General features: G+C 41.1%; 1 protein-coding gene across 1 annotated transcript in view; it reads right to left on the minus strand.

Annotated features, from left to right (window-relative positions):
* Window positions 1–22,767, minus strand: part of WDR43 (WD repeat domain 43) — a 462,775-nt gene that overhangs the window by 415,884 nt on the left and 24,124 nt on the right. The window contains exon 2 of the mRNA XM_069236209.1: window positions 4,046–4,180. Coding sequence (XP_069092310.1) covers window positions 4,046–4,180 — 135 coding nt within the window. The remainder of the gene's footprint in view (window positions 1–4,045; window positions 4,181–22,767) is intronic.

Raw genomic sequence — 22,767 nt, forward strand, 5'->3', positions numbered from 1 at the left:
CCAACAAAGCATGTATGCATCATTAAGCAACAAAGCGTACAATACAATCTAATTGTCAATTATACAATACAGACTGTACCAGGTTTAATGATCATCTCTCAAACATTTTTATTGAGGCAGTTTTACCAGAAGATACTGGCAACTTCACTTTTTATTGACTAAGTATACAGCACTAATTTTTCAATGAATAAGACTGGGTAAAACAGCAATTAATTCTTGGCAGATTGAGTTAACATTTATTTATTCAGAGTTTCCAGAGCTGGTTTCTTTTATGAATTCAAATACTTAAGTCTAGGTGGGGACCTTCAGTAACATACAGCAACAGTGCAAAACTCCAATTAGTTCAAAAGAGATGATCAACTTAATAGCGCATTAACCATATGAAAATTACCCAGAATTCAACTGAGGTGGAAATGCTCAGAGGCAGCTATCGGTCACAGATTTCAAAACATATGGGTCAGCAGAGCAAAGAAAGATGGACCACCAAACTGGGAGAGCTGCATGTGAATCTATTAAATATACCAGAACTAAAGAACTGCAAGTACAGGGAAGCAACGGGACTTTTCTCTCCAGCATTGGCTCTTTCATGGACTCAGAAGATATCTGACTAGCTAACAGTATAAGCTATAACTACCAAATGAAGACAGGAGAAGCCCGCTCATCTTATCGAAAAACATTCCAAATAAAAAAACGCCCTGACTCAATCAGTGTCCAAATAGTAGTCCCTCGTGAAAGTGGCTACTTTTAAAAAGGTCACTGCCCTGCTCATTAGCCAATGGGACTTCAGCATGCAGAGCCTCTTACTGTGGAGGGTGGATTAACTTGTTGAATGACAGTGGATCTTCAAATAAAAAATGTAAATACAGCTGCTATCCACTTGGTACTACCCTGTTTGAGAAGGGGTGTAGTATCTATAGAAAACCAAAAAACTGTTGGTCCAACTGCCTGAATTGACAAGCCCTAGCCATGTAAAATCGAAGGCATGTCTTACATACTAAAGAAGAAAAAAAAAAAAAAACACTCATTTACGCTCATTGGAGAAGTTTGCTAAAAAAAAAAAATAACCTGGGGAAAATGACCTTTATCAGTGTACACTGCACCCTAGTCACTAAAGAACTACAAGGTGTAACAGCATAAGGGAGTAATCCAACATTTTGCTGAAGGTCAGCATAGGAGCATCTTCCATTCCTTTAAAAAAAAAAAAAAATTAGTTTTGGTTCTCCCACCGAAGAATTATCTTCTACAGAGTTTGTTTCAGAGACCACTCCTGGCATTCCCTCTGTTGCCGCTTACCTAAGATATCCCACGCTTAGTGGAATGCCATGTTGAAGTGCTCATTTCAGTAAGTGGTGTGCTATTCTGATAGGGCTTGTGAGTGTACTCCTTTGCCTGTTTAAATACAACAGATTTGGTGGAGTCTGCCCCAATGTCGACGGATGACTCAATTCAGGGAACAAACAGGGCACAGCCCGTGGTTAAGGCCTAATGCTCCAAGCACATTAATGTTCAGCTTTGTGCCTACTTTGACCCACAGTCCACTGGTCGAGAGCTCCTGAAGGTGCTCACACCAGCCTTTGAGTCTGTGGTCTTTACAAAAATAGAAGCTAAATAAATGGACCTCAATGTGTGGCAATGTTGTGGAAGGGTGTCTGCAGCAATGTTGTTCCTGTCATTCAATCACTGAAAGGAATACTTGACACAAGCCATTACGTTCACCTTGCCACAAAGGAGTCTTGAGACTGCACCCATTATTGCATGTTTAATTCCTCCTATATAGGTCTCATTAATAGGCAGCTACTGGATAAGGACTGGATAAGAACCTCAATTATCTCCAGCAGTGATACATAAGCACAGACAGTTTTCTTCATTTGCTAAAAGAAACTGCAGGCAGAGATCACACAGTCCAAAAGCAAAAGCCTTCCCTTTCATGGTGCCGAAATTAACAAGTAGGAATTGTACCCTGGTAGCCAGACACAGAGTTGAGTTCAAAATCAGCACAAGCCTGCACAAAATGTTGTAGGCAAGCATGGGTGGGGCCCTGTTCCCTCCGATTGTGTTCTCATCTTGGTAAGGAAAGACTTGATGCACATGGCATCAGACAAGGCTGCCACCTGGGCCATACACTTCATAAGGATGAGCGGGATCTAACACTGAAGGGCGGGACTTGAAAATGATAGTGACAGCTAGCTACTTGGAAGCAGAAATATTTTTGGTGCTTTGGATGATTTCCATATTTCAATGCATGTGATACGAATCCAATCATGTCATGATCACCCTTCAAGAAATCCTGTTACTCATGCAAACAGGAGGGAACATCCATAATCACTAATTTTGAGGTAAAGAATAACTGTTGAACTCTACGGGAGCAAACTCATTGACACGAATACTACTGATGGAGGTAGTCATAAACAGATGTCATGTCAACGAGAAGTCTGTGAGGACTATGGAAAGAGACTTCACAGTTACACCAGGAAGTGTATGTGGCTTCTTGCCAGAAGAGATTGCAGTCACTGTCCAACTTTATCAGCAGCCTTTTTGGGTACCTCATATCAAAGCAGTCAGCAAATGACATACAGGGTGAGTTGGCCCTTTTCTGAGCCCACTCTTATTGCCTTCTTTGAAGTTGGAAGAAGGGCATTTCTCTTTTTAGCTGGTGAGCAAATCTGCTTTCTTTGTCAATTTCTAGATAGCTTGCACTCCTGCAATCTAACCTGCATACAGGGAATATAGTATGTTTTACTATGTAAGCCCTCAGTATGAAGGTGCTTTTGCCACAGGTCCCTCGGGGCTTAAAGAAGTTAGCCCACTGGCCCAATAATCTTTAAAAGAATGAGTTTGAGGGACAAATCTGTTAAGAGGGTTGAGCTAACCAGGGAGGTTATCATTTAATTTACTACTGGTGGCCTGGGATACCAATAGTAAACTGTAACTACTGATGTTACTGCCGATTAATCACCAGCTGCTCTCAAATAAAAAAAATAATAAATAAAAAAAAGACATCACACAACTAAAGATTGAATTATAAACCAGTTCTCAAACCTCGTTCTGGTTCCACATTTGAAAGGTACTAGAGATGATAAATATTCCAAACCCACAAGTTGAGTAAATACATGAAGTTTGAAGATGACTTGTTTATCTCTATATTTAAATGCTACTCTTTAAATAACGCCTGACATACTTTTTTCAGTTACTGATCATTTATTTTTCAAACACCATTATTGTACATATGAACACTGAAATGTGGCCAAATCTGCCACAGCACTACATTTTTAAAAGGAGAACTCGACTGGTTGCTCCCTTTTATAAACATCACTCATTTTATAATAAATGTTTAAAAAAAAACACTTTCCAGGACACTTCTTTAAAAGTGTTGCATTTTTCTAATTCTAATATGTAATTGAATGTAATTGAATTCCTAGTAAAAATCTAAATACAGCTTACATTACATGACTGCTGGATCCTCATTTATGATACACGTAGAAATCCCTAAGCTACAGAAAGGCAGGCAACAAAATTACTAGCTACCTAATGTAAAATAACATTTCCCTCTGCTTATGCCATTTCAAATGGTCAAGAAGAATCTGAGACATCCTAAAAGAGAAGGAAAAATGGTAAAACGTTTCTACTGCTTGGAGGTAGGCATCTAACAAAAAATATTTACATTTAATCCCACTGATAATTAGGGCATTTACATTATAGAGCTGAGTCTTAAATAAATTAATCTCAATGTGTGTCCTGAATTCACAACTACATACAATGCCTAGATCTCTGACATTATGTTCAAACTAAGCTTTGAAATCAAGGTATGTACATCATTAAAATTAGGTAAGATATAAAGCAAACATAACCTCGTCGCCAAAATAAATTGTTCAATTGGAAAAGTTAGTATGTGCAAAGCAAACGCTCAGTTGGTTCGCCTACTACTAAGGTCTGAAACCTAGGTTCTACAAATTCGTAATCTGTTGACTATCAAGTACAGGTATTTGTTGTAGGTCAGTTTGCTATGGTAACCTTATAAGCGAAAAGTAGACAATCAAGTACTTACCAACTTGCTCTGCAGTTCTCCTTTTACAACACTATATAATAAAATGCTGCCGACTGCTGTACCAATAGCCAACAAATCAAACTGTCCAGTCGACTCTGCGGCTTCAGATTTCCTTTTCTTCTTTTGTGGGCCCTCCTAAAACAGAAAAACAAGAAAACAAATCAGCCTAAGAAAACTGGCAAGGGAAAACTGGGCAAAAGTTTCATGAATGAGTGATTTGTTACGAATGCACTATGGCCAGGTATAAGTACTCTAATGTACTACTGTAGTATGATTGGAAAAAAGCAAATTCAACTTCTTATTTAGCAACTATGGCAGAAAGCCGCAAGCCTGGAAAAATCTACTCTTCCACTATGCCAAGTCATATTTTACCGGGTCGGCCTATTTGCAGAACCTACTCACCCCTTCTGGCGAGCTAACAGGGATTCTGTTTAGCCAGAAAGTGAAGAAGCAATAAAGACCTTTACATTTTGTTTTTATCTTGTCACATTTGCTCTGTAGTCAGAGACAGAGGTCAAAAGTCATTTTGTCTCCTTACAATTACTTTTCTTTCGGAATGCAGAGTTCCAGGATTTTGTAAGGTGAACTGTCTGACCTGCTGTACGAGTGCAAAATGAAAGGCTATACAGTCAGGTTTTTCCTAAAAAGTAAGCATTTATACACCGTCAACTGTACAAACATTTCAAAATATATTTTAGTAGTTGAGTCTTTATTTTTGTACTTTTGTGTGATGAAACCAAATTAAAACAGTTTATTTGGTGATATGCAAAGGATAAATATGCTTTCTGAAACTCAATTTTAATCTTAATGGGAAGGTTTTTGATAATTTCTTGGAAATTTACTGTCTGTAAATGACAGTTTGCTTCCACATCGTGCTTCGGTAATCTATTTATTGAAAGTGTTTAACCAAACTGAGAAACACACCTGCCCTGATGGAAATTCAATTAGAAAACTAAAAGGTCATGTCATGGATCATGTATCCCCCTATATGTGGGCTAGATTCTTAATATACATTGAGTAAAAGTTTGTCTAATCAAATTCTTTTTTTTTTTTTTTTTTCAACAGCAGAAATGCCAAAGCTCACATATTTGAAGGTGCACTCGTGAGAATGAAGAAAAGTTGATTGTACACTAAAATAATTGCCTAGGATCACACAATTTGAGAACCTTTACGGGTCAGGTAAATTATAGTCAGTTCGGGTAGATTATTCAAGTTACTACACCTGCAGGCCTAGTTACATTTTTGTGATTATTTAGGCCTCAGATGCACGGTGGCTTCACTTCACCATATGATCCTATTGGGATCCTTTAGTCCTTATATCCCATAATGGATTTCTACTACATGATGATAGTCACAAACACTGTATGCAGACACTACACATTCCTTTTCTAGATAAAACAACATATCGAAAGGAACTAAATTTATATTAAAAACAAACCGATAATATGCAAAATTGTTACTTAAGCAAATCCATGGCTAAAATGATCTAACAAAATCACCCAGTATTTGGTACGGTAATTTTAGTCATGTGAGAACTAATACCACAGAAGGTAGAGGTACTCCAAAAGGAAGCTATTCCCCCACGCGGTTCTCCTTCCCTGTATGTACGTTTGTGGTCAAAATGTTCATTGTAGACTGCCTGAAATTTACCAATATTCTCTCTTCACTTATGGTGACTAACACCATTGTAACCCCTGTCATGGACTCAACACTATAAGTAGTGTAAGGTTCTCCCTCCTTGAACAATTTAAAAGGCTGAACCCTGTATAGATAGGCATTACACGATAAACAAAGAATTATCTTGGTGTATTATCCCCTTCCCTCCCTCCATTAATTGCCACTCATACAACTCCCACAATAACTGATAACATTTAACAGCATCGTTCCCAGCTGGATGGGTGCTTAATTGTGACCTAGTCAGAAATCCTTAGTAGCTTCAGAAACAAATTATGGTTTGTTATCACTTAAATTGGTTTTGAGATTATTATCCCCACAACAATACGGCATTTAATGACCTCACCATAGCCAAAACATCAACCCAGCCAATAATGTCAATCTCTAGCCATTTGGAGTATAAACCCAACAACACAATCATACTTGTAAACACTTATGATCCAGTATAGGTCTTGGTACATCAATAGTCATTTCATAGGGCAGAAAATAACGTGACTTATCAGTTCAGCTGTATCCAATTCCCTACAAATTTCTGTACAGTCGAATTCAACCCAGGCCAGGCCCCTAATACAGTGTTTTGCTCACCTTTTAAATACTTTACAATGCCTAGATAATATATTTTTTGGTAAATCAGAAAGGTTAACTCAAGGTGCAAATCGTGCAATTCCTCAACAAGAAACTCATTATTCGCTAACAATTTTCCTTTGACTTCAGAATAGTTCCTTACAGCTTCCCTAAAGTTTCCAATAAGCCACCTATTTGGAAATTTTTAGCACAAATCACATAGTACAGGGTTATTGGCTTATTCCACACTCATTTTTAGAGACAGCTTTGGAATCATCACAATCTACCAAACCTATCAAAAATTCCTGACCATATAGAGTATATTCTCTCACAAGGAACTGAGAAGTCTTCAACCTCATTTTTAATGCCTAGGACATGTTGCACCCTATATCTGACATTCATGAAACATCCTAGCAATGTGCACGCCACTGGTAGTAAGATTTGGTGACTGGATTGTGATCCAACAAATTATGAACTGTATTTCCCACAAATATGCAAAAACCTCTAGGTCCATAAGCAAGTTAACATTTCTATGTAACCAACTATTCAGCTGCAGAAGAGAGTAAGTAAGATAGTGTGCCTTTTTTGTCCATTCTCATCTCTCAGATTAAAGAGCACCTAAACATTTAGCACTGCCATCAGTTGTAATGACACTTAGCACCAGGATCTAACCCTTATAAGGGAATGGCTTTACAAATATGTACCTTAAGGTTATGAAAACACGTTGTGAATCACTCCCACCATTTTGTCGGTATTTTTTTGCAATTGTCCCATCTCGTTTTGCAAGCAAAATCCTGCACAAATACGGCATAAAACTCAAATCCAGAAAAGATCTAACTTCATCTTGGGCTATTGCATCAAGGAACTCCTTTTTAAGTAACATGTCACGCCGACTAATCTCATGATCCAAATATGTTATACAGGACACTACAATCTCACACTTGCCAAACGAATCAGTAAGGCAATTTATTTTTAAAACGGAAGTCATGCTCCTCTCTATCTTTTACAACAACCAATACCATATTGGAGAAATAGGACACCCTTTAGACTTTTAAAAAGCTAAAAACACCAACCGAGGGAAAATGGCAGATGAAGCTAAACCTCAGGACAATCATATCAATTTATCGGATATGTTCATCCTACTGTTCTGAAGGTTTTCATGATTTTTTTAGCAAAATTACATGCCTGGGGTAAATGCAGCGCTCTATAAATTTGAAGATAATGTAACAACTAAAAACACCTAAAGGTTGTAGTGAACGCCAACAAGTTGGGACAAAGCAGTAGGGCAAGTGGAAGGAAACCATTTAACTCCCTTGGCCATGGCCAGCATCTCAGATTTTGGGCCACAAGACAATACAGACAACTATTGTAGGAAGTTGGCTCTGTATGTGCTATTTCAAAGTAAGAAATAGCATGCACAGAGTCCAAGGGTTCCCCTTAGGGGTAAAATAGTGGTAAAAAGAGATAATACTAATGCTCTATTTTGTGGTAGTGTGGTCGAGCAGTAGGCTTATCCAAGGAGTAGTGTTAAGCATTTGTTGTACATACACATAGACAATAAATGAGGTACACACACTCAGAGACAAATCCAGCCAATAGGTTTTGTATAGAAAAATATCTTTTCTTAGTTTATTTTAAGAACCACAGGTTCAAATTTAACATGTAATATCTTGTTTGAAAGGTATTGCAGGTAAGTACATTAGGAACTTTGAATCATTTCAATTGCATGTATACTTTTCAAGTTATTCACAAACAGCTATTTTAAAAGTGGACACTTAGTGCAATTTTCACAGTTCCTGGGGGAGGTAAGTTTTTGTTAGTTTTACCAGGTAAGTAAGACACTTACAGGGTTCAGTTCTTGGTCAAAGGTAACCCACCGTTGGGGGTTCAGAGCAACCCCAAAGTTACCACACCAGCAGCTCAGGGCCGGTCAGGTGCAGAGTTCAAAGTGGTGCCCAAAACGCATAGGCTTCAATGGAGAGAAGGGGGTGCCCCGGTTCCAGTCTGCCAGCAGGTAAGTACCCGCGTCTTCGGAGGGCAGACCAGGGGGGTTTTGTAGGGCACCGGGGGGGGGGGGGGGGGGACACAAGCCCACACAGAAATTTCACCCTCAGCGGCGCGGGGGCGGCCGGGTGCAGTGTTAGAACAAGCGCCGGGTTCGCAATGGAAGTCAATGAGAGATCAAGTGATCTCTTCAGCGCTGCAGGCAGGCAAGGGGGGGGCTTCCTCGGGGAAACCTCCACTTGGACAAGGGAGAGGGACTCCTGGGGGTCACTTCTGAAGTGAAAGTCCGGTCCTTCAGGTCCTGGGGGCTGCGGGTGCAGGGTCTTTTCCAGGCGTCGGGACTTAGGTTTCAGAGAGTCGCGGTGAGGGGAAGCCTCGGGATTCCCTCTGCAGGCGGCGCTGTGGGGGCTCAGGGGGGACAGGTTTTGGTACTCACAGTCGTAGAGTAGTCCGGGGGTCCTCCCTGAGGTGTTGGTTCTCCACCAGCCGAGTCGGGGTCGCCGGGTGCAGTGTTGCAAGTCTCACGCTTCTTGCGGGGAGATTGCAGGGTTCTTTAAAGCGGCTCCTTTGGATAAAGTTGCAGTCTTTTTGGAGCAGGTCCGCTGTCCTCTGGAGTTTCTTGTCGTCGTCGAAGCAGGGCAGTCCTCAGAGGATTCAGAGGTCGCTGGTCCCTTTGGAAGGCGTCGCTGGAGCAGAGTTCTTTGGAAGGCAGGAGACAGGCCGGTGAGTTTCTGGAGCCAAGGCAGTAGTTGTCTTCTGGTCTTCCTCTGCAGGGGTTTTCAGCTAGGCAGTCCTTCTTGTTGTTGCAGGAATCTAGTTTCTAGGTTCAGGGAGAGCCCTTAAATACTAAATTTAAGGGCGTGTTTAGGTCTGGGGGGTTAGTAGCCAATGGCTACTAGCCCTGAGGGTGGGTTCACCCTCTTTGTGCCTCCTCCCAAGGGGAGGGGGTCACATCCCTAATCCTATTGGGGGAATCCTCCATCTGCAAGATGGAGGATTTCTAAAAGTTAGAGTCACCTCAGCTCAGGACACCTTAGGGGCTGTCCTGACTGGCCAGTGACTCCTCCTTGTTGCTTTCTTTGTTCCCTCCAGCCTTGCCGCCAAAAGTGGGGGCCGTGGCCGGAGGGGGCGGGCAACTCCACTAAGCTGGAGTGCCCTGCTGTGCTGTGACAAAGGGGTGAGCCTTTGAGGCTCACCGCCAGGTGTTACAGCTCCTGCCTGGGGGAGGTGTTAGCATCTCCACCCAGTGCAGGCTTTGTTACTGGCCTCAGAGTGACAAAGGCACTCTCCCCATGGGGCCAGCAACATGTCTCTAGTGTGGCAGGCTGCTGGAACCAGTCAGTCTACACAGATAGTCGGTTAAGTTTCAGGGGGCACCTCTAAGGTGCCCTCTGGTGTATTTTACAATAAAATGTACACTGGCATCAGTGTGCATTTATTGTGCTGAGAAGTTTGATACCAAACTTCCCAGTTTTCAGTGTAGCCATTATGGTGCTGTGGAGTTCGTGTAAAACAGACTCCCAGACAATATACTCTTATGGCTACCCTGCACTTACAATGTCTAAGGTTTTGCTTAGACACTGTAGGGGCACAGTGCTCATGCACTGGTACCCTCACCTATGGTATAGTGCACCCTGCCTTAGGGCTGCAAGGCCTGCTAGAGGGGTGTCTTACCTATACTGCATAGGCAGTGAGAGGTTGGCATGGCACCCTGAGGGGAGTGCCATGTCGACTTACTCATTTTGTTCTCACTAGCACACACAAGCTGGTAAGCAGTGTGTCTGTGCTGAGTGAGGGGTCTCTAGGGTGGCATAATACATGCTGCAGCCCTTAGAGACCTTCCCTGGCATCAGGGCCCTTGGTACCAGAGGTACCAGTTACAAGGGACTTATCTGGATGCCAGGGTGTGCCAATTGTGGAATCAAAAGTACAGGTTAGGGAAAGAACACTGGTGCTGGGGCCTGGTTAGCAGGCCTCAGCACACTTTCAATTCAAAACATAGCATCAGCAAAGGCAAAAAGTCAGGGGGTAACCTTACAACTATGATATGCAATTTCCTAAAACAAATGCGCAGCTGATTCTGCTAATCTGGAGCACTATCACCAGAGGAGCCCACAATTCTGTAGTTTCTACTACCTCAAATATACCTTCCTCCTCCAACTTCTTCAGTTTTGCAGCAACTTCTCTACAGAGCCAACTGGAATGCTCTTTACTTTATGGGCTACAGGATGGGAATCATCTCAAAGTATGATCTTCTGTTGGGGGGGGGAGGGAGGCCTGGTCTGGCCACCTCCGTGTAAGCTCCATTAGAACAGCGGCCTTTCGGAAGTCCCCCTGTGTTACTTATAGTGCTCTCCACTCCCTCTGGACACTCCAGCAAGGGCGATGGTGTGAAGTACACAGCTGTGGCAGACCCTGCAATCTGTGCGTAACGTTTGCCAATAGGCTGCAACGGGGCGCATTGTTTGTTCCCGCTACCGCCCAACCTTGCAGTGACTGCTCCTTCATCCCACCTTCAGCAGTGAGGGTGTCATCAGCTCCAGTTTCTAGCCCGCTCCAGCTGACCCTGCGGTGTTGGAGATTACGGACTCCCAAGGCTGGGTGTGGCCATTGCCAACACAAATTGACTCCACAGCTGGGTCTCCCTGTACATTCCTTGCCCAGAACTGCTGCTGAGTGCTGTGCTGTGCGGCCTATTCGCTGCCACTCCGCTTGGCCCGACACCTACAGGAGTAATTTTTTTTTTTTTTTTTTTTTTAATCTTTCCCATGCGACCTCCTGGGCCCCCTCCACCATACTGCTGAACACCACTCCAGCCCTTGTTACACAAGGGTTGTTTGAGAGGGGTGTGGCCTTCTCCCAATGACACTTTCCCTGAGGGGCCCGTGCTATACCTAGAAGTAAAAGGTCACTGGACCTATGCTGCCCAATGTTTGTTCCTTTTCTGTTTTTTAACCCCAAAGATGTGTTTACTCTGTCTGCTTATATCCTTCATTTCTCTCCTGCTCCACATGGAACCCCAGGTACACAATACAGAATATGGCTTTCTTGAGGCTCTGCAGCGTGTTGTGGGACCCTGGAAACATTTGCGCCAACTCTCCTTTTTTCAACTCTTTACTCCTAACCTCTCCCTTTATTTTTTTCTGATGTTTGGTCTCCCGCAGTTTCAAATGTTTGTGATGCACTGTGCAGATCTTAGCCATGGTTTTGTTAGTTCACCATGACGAAAGCCACTTTTTCTTTACTATGATGGGGGCTGTTTTTCTGAGGTCTATGTACGTATGCCGGTCACAGGGCTGCAATGGTGCAGGAGAACAATTATGTTGCATCTGTTTTAAAAAAAAATGAGAAAAAAAGATGCTCTTCTGGTAGAATCCTTCGAATTTCCCTACTCTTTCAGAGAATACATTGAAAAGGTAGTGAAAAAACGAATCACTGTCATTCAGCAGCAAGTCTTTCTCCTTGCTGTTAGAACCTAATGTGATCTATAATGCGCTCTTGCTGATTCATTCTAGAACAGAGGGTCTCCTTACAGCTAGCTATGTAACACCATCAACATTTTTCTCTCTTTGAATTCGAAGATTAAATGCATAAAACCAGTCACTGGAATGGCCTTTCCTGTAAAGCTTTCAGGATACAAGTCAGGAGGGTTCTACATCACAACCAATCAAACACTCAAAGTTGTCAAACCACAAAGTTTTGTCCCCAACAGAATAGAGTGACCAAACTGAACTATTATATTGATGGGCATGTCTCCCAAATTCGTGGACAGCACATATGCATATATGAATGCACACATGTAGACAGAGCAACACCTATAAATACCCATGTACACAAATTAGCAGAGATACAGTCAAAGTGATCACCAGACATTCAGTCATCCATGCCCAGAAAAAGCAAACATACACAAACTACCAAGCACAGGCATACAAACCAAAAGGCAGACAGCCTTGTGCACAGAACAGTTGAGAGACTTGTTCACCAAGGATAAGACTCAAGCCAATGTCTTCACCAGATTTCAATAAAATCTATGAAAGAGTAAATAAAATGTGTTCAAATGCAGAAAAAAAACCTTGCAGCTTCAAAAACACATTTTTCCACTGCCCAGGGTCAAATAGTACTAATTGCAGTATAGCAAAAAATTACCGAGTAACTACAGTGAAGTGGGGTAAATTTGAAAGGTGAAAAGCTAGAAAGGGGTTAAAAAGTAACAAGATTCCCAGTATCTGGTGAAGTTGAGTGGATTTGATAGCAAAGAAGGTGCATCTGATTTATGATGGCCTATTCAATAAAGCTGTAGTATTAAGTGATCGTCTGAGAAGAGCAAATCATGTCCACTCCAGACTTCTGTCTAGTACAGAGATTATTTCATAGAGTGGCACATTCATGTCTCATATATATGCTCCATTTCTAATTAAGGTATAGAAGTAGGATATTTCTCTATATAATTTTGGAATTTAGGAGTAAAATTAAATCTTAGAAATTGAAAAAGTAATAGTAATTTCTGATTTGAGTATTAAAGTAGGTAAAACAATCTCTTCATTTAGAAATAGGTATCAGGGCGTGGCAATTAGGGAACGAATTGACATAACTACTGTCCCAAGTTATTCAGCCTGCATGGCTCCATCTTTCAATGCAACAGGAGAATCCTGACACTGGGGATCCAGCACAATATCTGGAGCTGGCCTGAGCACTCAACCAAAGAGTGTACTGTGAATAAGTAGGCAGTGATCTAGAGGAGTGAAGTGCCTTCCATTTTCATAGGAGTGTGGAAACTCAGCAAAAGCTAGAGAGGCCTTTGGGCAAGTACCTGCCTGCACCTTCAGGGGTGTGGACCTCCTATAACCCAATGCATAGGACAGACTGTTTTGGGTCAAGGACAACAAGTTTTCAAGTTTTTGTCCTTGGGGCAAGTAGGCCCAAGCCCTTGCAGTACAAACCTTTTGGCTGCCAATTTACAGTTAACGTGTCTATATCTTAATGCTGCTCGAAATTGTATTTAAGGTTCATTAATACAAAGCCTTTATTATTACAGTGAGCGCCCTAATTAAATGTAGGCTCGGACTGTACTACTGACAGATGTTCCAGTAATTAAGTCGTGTACACACACTTGCAAAGTTTAAAATATGAGGCTGCGTATAATGCTCCCAAAATGCTCATGTTTGCAGAAGCTTGAATGCAAGATTGATGATTTTTTGCTTTCAAAATAAAATGTTCACAAAAAATACAACTAGAAAAAAGAAAAGGTTTGCTAAACTACTGTGAAACTTAGGTACCATTTCTTTGAAGCATCATTGTTTATGCATGCAAACAAATTTCATAATGGAAAACATGCATATAAACAAGCACTGGCACGGCTAATAGGTCCAACATTGGTGGTCAGTCTTTTGGTTTTGTCGGTGTGTGTCTGTTTTGACATTGCTTTTGTAAAACTTCTATTGTGGGAGCTGCCGGACCCTCACCATTGTAACAAATATTAGCAAACAGCAAAAATATTTTTGGTCACATTAAGGGAATATTGACACAGTAGCTCCTGGCATTGAACAAAACTACTTTGTGTGCTGATACACTCCTTATAAGATTAATTTATGTGCAAGTGTACACAGGAGGGGAGTACGAGTCAGTTCTGCAACCAGGATCAGTTACGGTGAAGCCTGATAATTTTAATAAAACAAAATGTCTCTGCTAACACCATACCTAATTAGGGGCTCAATTCTTAAAGAACGTCACAAAAGTGCACACATGGTATATGTTTTTGCTTTACTGCAGATTTAGTATTTCATGAATTCACAAGAACTTACAGAGGTAGATCAGGAAATCGTAGTTCTAGAAAATATTTGTGAACTGTATTTTAGCATGAGCAAATACCGTAAGTATTTGCTCATGCATAAATCTGTTGAGCGTTTATAAGGTCACTTTTCCTCTAATAATTTTTTTTTCCCCCAACCCTGGAAGAAGTTTTACTTTACCATACCCCTTACGGTGGTGTTTGGCCTATCCAAAACGGAAAGGTTTAGTTACTTCCAAGAATAACACTAAGTACTACAAACTTAAGTTGGGGAAGGAGCAAGTGTATTGGTGACCCCCTAGCTGATGAGTAGCCGGTCATACAGCAGGTAGGTGCCCTGGGGTGACCATGCAATTTTAAAGGAATAGCTGGCTAAAAACTGTAGCCTTGAGTATCATATTCTAGGGTGCTGGAGTTGGCAATTTGGAGTGATTATCTTGGGAACAACCAGGTTTCCACTTCTTCAATTGAACGTTAAGTGGTTTGGGATGTAGGAGATCCTGGCTGGTAGAAAGTTTATAAGTTTTGCTGCTTGGAGCTAAAAAGAACATCCTTCTATGATTCTGCTGCAGGGTAGTATTATCGGAGGGATTATCTGGAGCGGACCAGTCAGTATTGTTTGTGCAGTTACATTTCATTTAAAGGTACAACTGTGATTTTCATTTGTAGGTTCTGTGTACTACTATGCACATTGCTTTGAGCATTGATCTTTGCAACCCCAAGGCACTGGAGTCCCAGTATGATTAGTGATGTGTTAAATAAGCCATAGGAGTAATCTTACTGTGGCATTCTGAATGGGTGTACTTTACGTATAATGAGTCTGGGGCACTAAGGTAGATGACACTGCCACAGTAAAGATTACAAATGAAGACCATGAGAATGGCCTGCAACGTTTGTTGGTAGCTTATGTATGGAAAAATCCGGCGCAAGGTTTACGAAGTGAAAGGTGCTCCGGGTTACTTTGTTAACATGATATGAAGGACAGTCTGAGTCATGATCACTCCTAACTTCCTCACTTCAAGATTGTTGGAGGGGTGTCTAGTTTCCGCAGCATATAACTGTATGGTGATGACTGGACACTGTCTGCAGGTTATCATCTTTTGTAGTGTTAAGCTTTAGGTGAATACTCAACATCCATTTATCTATGGCAGTGGTTCCCAACCTTTTGACTCCTAAGGACCTCCTCTGAATCACTATTTGAATCCGGGGACCCCCTAAGCAATTTGTACAATGTCAATTTCAAACATTAAAGCAGCAATTCACAAAATCTACACAAACAAGTACACACCAAGCAAATATTTCAATTACTAAAGATATAATTATTTTATATTGAAAAAATATGCATAAATTGAAAAGTCTTAATGGGAAGGTTGGCGCTGCAACTTGGCGAATAACTTTTCAATGTTTGATTTTGTCCAGGAAAGCTGAATCCTCCGGTCAGAGTCTACATTTCCCAAGCGATTTCTGATTTTATTTTTTAGGTATATAAGACCAGAAAAAGCTTTTTCACAAATATATGGTGGGGAAAGGAAATAAAACCAGAAGGGCCTCTCATATCACCGTCACATGTAATTCTTTGTTTTATAGCACCTCTCATACCAGTGTAGGGTGTCATTGGACTTTACAGGGGACCACAAGATGTAGGATTCACATGTCAGCCGCACTGGTAGGCATTTTCCTAGACTTTTTTTTAGCAGCATAAGGATAATGAAAGACTGGAGTATTAAGAAAAAGAAAAAAAAAAAAAAAAACTTTCTAATGTGTGCCATGCAGTTTGCATGCAGCTCTTTGATGGCAGCTCACTGTGCTAGATTACGATTGCAACTTATGAACTGCACAGTAACAAAACTGTATCTGTGACAAAAGCAGCAACCCACTGTGCTATTCCCATAAAATACTTTTCATGCATGATACACGTTCTTTGCAGCAGGTATATTAACCAGCTGTGTGCTGCCTTAGATGAGTCAAAACTGCCACTAGACAAAACTCCCATCTCTCCAGCACGTACATTAACCACCAGTTAGCTTGACGCTTTCATTTTGGCCCGAAAGCTGCTGGTTGTACAAGGTACTTTGGAGTGCTTTTAAAACTGCTGCACAAATATAGTAAGAAATATATAGACATATTTCTGACCAGAGGCCTCAGCTGGAGAAGAGCCTTCCGGCTGTCTGGTTCCTGGGGCCCCTCTGGGAACGCATCATGGACCCTGGGGGTCTGCGGACCACAGGTTGGGAACCACTCATCTATGGCACAGAAGCAGTCGTTCAGTCTAGGTTCCTACTGGTATTCCGAGTGATCCATTTTTAGGATGATTTGAATATCACCCATGAAGTTGTAGCACGAGGTTGAAGAATTTGATAAGGTCCAAGAGATAAATGAAGTAGATGTTAAGAGGAGATGAAAGATCTGTCTATTTAAATATAAAAAATAAAATAAAAAAAAAAGGTTTGGAGGATCTCCTGTATGCTGATCTCTAAGCAAACAGGCCATGCAGGTCTTATGCACAAAGCTGTGGCTTTAAGTTTACAAGACTGCCACTTAAGAGTTCTCTGCTGCCGTTTGTCACAGGGCACAGTTCTAGCTTATGGCCGGTGGGATCATGTGGCCTTAAGTAAGGTGTTGCATCTGGATGAGGTGCTACAATCAACACATTACGAGGAAATTACATACGGACACATGGGCAGGCAGCCATGAGACACTTAAGATTACAAGGGGTACTCAATAGGCACTGATTATTGTTACTTGACATTTGTATAGCATATGGATGCAACCTGTCTGACGTTTGAAAGCTTCCCCTTTTTAAATCTGAGTTAACGTTTATATGTTGGACCTGCAAATACTGAATGAGTCTATCCAGGTCTTAAAAAACAAAACTATATACTGACAAAACTAGAGCATAGGGTGGACTATTAAAAATAAATAAATAAATTAAGTTCAATTTGCAATCATACTCAAGTACGTGTTGGCTGATAAGTTAGCTCAATTTGTTAACTTCTCGCAGTGGAAGCAGCAAACTACAGGTTTCAGTACCTGCAATGTCACTCTGGGCTAAACTCCTGCTGGAGATGGTGGCTGTAATGTCAAATTGTTCTCGCCCGTTAGGAGTTGGTTTAGACTCTTCTTGCTGCAAAGATGCCATCTTCATTGATAATAGTCAAATGTTAGAGTAGCCAGTACATCCTGCATAACCCACAGCTTTGTCACAATAGAAAATTGGAAGCGTCATTGAAGACTCATGCTAACTCTTCCAAAACAGAAAGGTTATTGAGTAGATATCTCAAAGCAGCTTCACCCGCTATAGAATGTATTCTGTCAGAATCAATACAATAGTGTTTTGTAAACAACATATTTCAAATGGCCGCCTTACATATGCCTGTCAATGAGGCCCAATCAAAGGTCACCTTCACCTGGACTAGTTGGGACAGCTTCATTACTTTCATCCTCTTCAAATGGAAACCGTCAATAGATGTGAAGGAATTGTGTATAAATTATAAGACAGAAGGTTGTGGAACTAGTGAGTGTTTTTGACAGGACCAGGTTTTTAGAATATTCAAATATTAATAAGTTCATGTAATGAAGAAATTGCCTGTCAATGCTGCAAATGTGCATAGATTAGTGACTATCTGATGGCTTGCACCCCTAAAGTGACAGATACATTCTGAGAAGAGGATTTAATAATGGCATTAACACAGGCAGAATGAACTAAGAAACATCCCAGCGGTCAAAATATTTTGCCTGTTCCTGGATGGCATGGTCATATTGTGCATAGCCTGTGGTTGGTTTCTTTCACCTGGCTTTGGTGTTGCCCCTACCCCCCAGGCCTCCGCCCCTAATCTGCAGAATTTTGGTGAACTGACTTTACATGATACACTCCTACACTTGGATGTTTTGAGGTATCAACTTAAAGGCTTTACTACTTAAAGGCTTCACATACTTTGCACAATATTCGGGAAGCCCAAGAAAAGATTTGTTCTTTGTTGGAAGGTTCAAGTGTCATTTTTACTGTTGCCACAATACTTCTCTTTGGTTTGATACCATCAGTCGTAATTTCATGTCCTAGATAAGTTACCTCCTTCCCGACACCTCTCTTGATCGACAACCCGCTTTTCTTATCGTTCCATAATTTCTTTGAATATCCTATCATGCTCACCCACTTTCTTTCCTGCAATCAGCATATCATCTTGAAAAAACAATGTGTCATGTCCCTAAAGATATTCTTCATTACTCTGAAATACCACGGGAGCGAAGGCCATCCCAAACTGCATTTTCCCATAAAGTACGCAAAAGTGTCATGAATGTCAAATGCATCGAGTCCTCATGTATATTGACCTGGTGATAGGTGGCAGACATGTCTAGTACACTTAAAACACATCCACCACCCATGGTCGCCAACATCTGATATGTTAGAAGAAAGTTGTTTGTCCACCCATACATGTCTGTTCAAATCATGTAAATCAATGCATAATCAAATTCTACCCCTTTACTATGGTGCTACCATCAGTGGTGCAAACCATTCTGATGCCTCAATGGGATAAGTTATTTCTCGACAGAACAAAATCTCAATTTCCTGATGTACTGGCTTTCTATCATATTCGTAATGTTCCTTACCCTGGGAACCACCATTTTATCATGCTGTTTGAATACCTCATGTGAAAATCCCTACAGTGAAGCCAGTTCTTTCTTAAACACATTGCGATATTTTACTACATCTTCTTCACACCATTCATTCACCTCTTCGGTGTTTTCTTTCTCTGTTACCATTATTGGTTCCTACGCATTCGAGTATGATAATCAAATCTTTTAGTGACGGCAACCCAACAAATCTAACCTATAGTTGGTCATATACACTCATCCATTCACAGACTTTTTTTATTTTTATTTACTCGTCATCCATCTCATCCCTAATACTTCTATCCTCTTCCCAGTGCACACCACAGCAGTGACATCTGACTACACAGTGGAGGGTAACTAACCTTCTTGGCCAATTTTCCTCATGTTTTGCTAGAAATAAGCAAGTACAAACTTTTTGAGTCTACCAAGATCCTTGTCTTTTATGTCCTCTAGAGATACATTACAATGAGGCTTTTCTAGTTTGTCTGCCCCTTCCATTTTCACCTCTGTTGTGTCCAATACCACTGTACCGTCTAGCATTGTGCCTTCTTCATTCCCTCTCATAGTCACATCTTCAGACATCTGAGCTATTCTCATGACTATTGCAAAATGACATCTGAGCAGAACTCCTATATATACAATTGCTTACCACACAGGCTATGCTAGAGACAATATGTCCCGGAGCACTTAAGCAGAAACATTTTAACTCTCTAGGAGTAACATTCCTCATCACTTAGCTTTCATTAAATCTGTTATTTTTGTACTTAACCTTTTCTTGTACTACATATCTTCCATTTCCTCCACTGCCACCTCCTTACTATTGGATGTTTCCCACATTTCACCCAACCACACTGCTGTGCACTCCTTCCCTTCTAGGTGATTTGCTGTAATCTATCTGTGGGGGTTTTAACCATGCCCACTGCACGCCCATCACTAGTTCATGGGCTTGCCTTTCAATAATCCTTTATCATAACTGGCAAATGCTTTACATGTGTCTTTGGGTAAGTTTTGTTACTGCCTTAGCCATCGACCCTGTTACATGGATAATTGCACGTTTGCCGTTAAGTTTCACTACGAGTTAACTCTGTTTTCCTTTTGTGTCTCTTCTTGGCGCTCATGGCGGGCGTGGCACTTTGAATCGGCTCGCTTATGTCAACTGTTCAACTTTTCATTTTCAATTTATGTGGCAAAAAAAAGTCCAGTTAGGAATTTACGTCAATAGCTCTAACTCGAGCAAACGCGAGACCCACTGCATTGAAAATGCTTGTTGCTATCTGGATAGCTTTATTCAACACGGGGTCTTTAGTTCAAAGTTTTTCTTTCATCCTCTTATTGTTGGTTTATCTTATCATTTGGTCCATTATCAAAGGATCAGTTAATTGTTCAAAATAGACAAGAAAAGGTTAATCCCCTCAACAAAACTACATAGGGATCAATATCCTCATCCGTTCCCTGCGTTCTAGAAAAATATTAGTGGTGTTCAAAGACAACATTGGTTATTGGAGTAAAATGCAAGTCTGGCATTTGCAAAAACATTTCATACATGTTTAGTGGACTATCGCCCATTCCTAGAGGTATTTCGGGTAGGACTTCATATACTATCCTTCTTTCCACCCCCAAGTGATGGAGAACAGCTTGCTTCCTCACAGGACCATACTTCTCACCACCAATCGCTGATACATAGTTTAAAAAAAGAAGAAAAAAAAAACTCTCCATGGTATTATGGGATCACCCAGGAGTCACCTGCTTTGATCTGCCATAGTACCTCAAAAAGAATTTTAAAATAAACACTTAAAATAAAAAAATTAAATAAGATTTTAGTACAAACAATAATATAAAATAAAATTAAAAACAGTTGCAGAATGTGCTCAATCATCTCCTTTTCTTCTTCAATCTTATGTAGTTTCTAAGAACTTCCCTCATTTTCAAATTGTGCAAGGCCTTGCGCATACAGCCTCAAGCACGGCCTCCTGTTGCATCTCATGCAGAGTGTGAAACTCCGCAGAGAAAGATTTGCAGACAGGCTAGTGCAAGGCCTGCTGTTGCCCACCAGTACACTGCACTAGGAGGAAAGGCTCATGTAAGGCCTGTTGCCTAATGGTAGCCCACAATAGTAGTAGAAAGAATACTTTATTAGTTAATAAAAACCATTAAAAAACGCATCTAGAAGATACAATTACATAATTTGTATCCTCTCACATGACATGCTGAGCTATTGTGCCAAGGTACCGATATCAATTAGCCTAAAATGTATACAAACAGTAAAATATAAACAGAAATTAAGAAGAAATAATTTGGACGAAGGAATCTCAAATACGGTTCTGGGACTCAAACATAACCTATTATTTTAAGAAAGCATTCAGGATTACCAAAACCGTCACTATGAGGACAGGGCAAAGCAGCCTGTCATCTAAAGCTGCATTCAAAGTAGATGAAACCCGTACATTATTGATACCTAATGTCTATAGGGTGGATTCTAGTGTTATATGACTTGACGGTTCCCTTCTTTACCTCGAGGGTACTAGATAAAGTTGCTGGGGCTCCCAGGGTAGTGAAGATTGGATTAATCTGATATTTAACTTTTCATTACTTGGGTCGAGAGCTGCCATGACAGCCTACCTGCAGGACCGAACTACTAATATGTTAAATTCTATTCTTAGTAATTCCCTTCTCCGACTTCCTAGGGCTGAGCAGATGCAAACCACATGGATTAGGGTCTCCCTAGTCTGATCACAATCTACAAGCGTGGAGTTGCAGCCTGCCTCTCTTTTCCACTTTGGGAGGAAATGGAGAGTTGGTAGTTTTCCCAACCTCATCCATAAGAGGGACTGCTTAGTTTTTTTGCACTAATGGGGCGGACAAAATGCAAGATTCCTTATCCAACGCATATGAATTGAGGACTAGCCAGCCATGAGATCGATTCGCTAGAGCCTCCATGTCTTCTAGCTGGCTTAGGATCTTAGCTGCTTTGTTAACTCCTTTTCTAAAGGCTAGTGCCGGAAATGAGCTGCCGCACAGGTCGCCCAGCTCCAGCTCGGCTATGCTTTTTTCACCAGTAGTCCTTAAAAATATTATTGCCCCTCTCAATTTCCTGCCAGACTATATTTGCTAGAGTCCCTATAGGAGCTAAATGTAGTTTGTAACCACCCTTACCAAATGTTGCTGGTCTTGCCAATGATTGCTTTATTAGCGAAAACTCTAGTCTGTCTTGGGCCGGGGAGGCCGTTCTAGGTAGGTAGAAGACTTGTTTATAAGATTTCACTAATAACGTATCTAGAAACCCCCTCCTCCCTCAAAAATTACTTCTGTCCCATATGCAAGAGTCTGAAGTAATTTCGCTCTCATAACCATGGTCACTGGTTTTAGGGGCCACTCAAGGAAGGACTTTGCCAAATTACCAAAGGCCCGGTTTAGGGCTTGTGCCTTCTCTTAATTACTTCTCTGTGGGTTGCAAGTGTGCCTTTAGAGTCAATCCTGACCACCCCTAGATATGTGTATGCTACTACTTTCTCAATATGCTGACCATTCAAATACCACTTACAGCGTAGGGTAGGTTTACGATTAAAGGGGATTATTTTTGATTTCCCATACTTTATTTTTAAATCATTAGCCAGCGTACATTCTCCTAAGTAATTCAGGAGTTTCTATAAGCCTACTCTAGAATTACTAAGTAACAACAGGTCATCTGCATAAAGTAGGCTAGATGTTTGGCGACCCCCTAGCCTTGGTGGGTGGGCTGGCTGTTTATCCAGGGCTGGTGATAGATCTGCTATATACAGATTGAAAAGAAGTGGGGCTTGTACACAGCCCTGTTTGAGAACAAGTGGTTTTTATAGGCCTGGATAAATAAGAACAGTCTCCCAGTTTGATTTTAACCCAAGTGTTAGGATAGAGCATAATAATGGCATTTAGTAGATTCCCCGGAAACCCCCACTGCTATAATTTTATCCATAATTTATCTCTGGGGACACAGTCAAATGTGGCTTTGAGGTCCACGAAGCACATGAAAAAGGGGATCCCTGTGGCCTTTGCACTATTAGTTACCAGGCTTAATGCCATGAGGTCTGTTAACCTGCTCTGT

This window comes from Pleurodeles waltl, chromosome 5 (assembly GCF_031143425.1).
Source record: "Pleurodeles waltl isolate 20211129_DDA chromosome 5, aPleWal1.hap1.20221129, whole genome shotgun sequence".
Lineage (NCBI taxonomy): Eukaryota > Metazoa > Chordata > Amphibia > Caudata > Salamandridae > Pleurodeles > Pleurodeles waltl.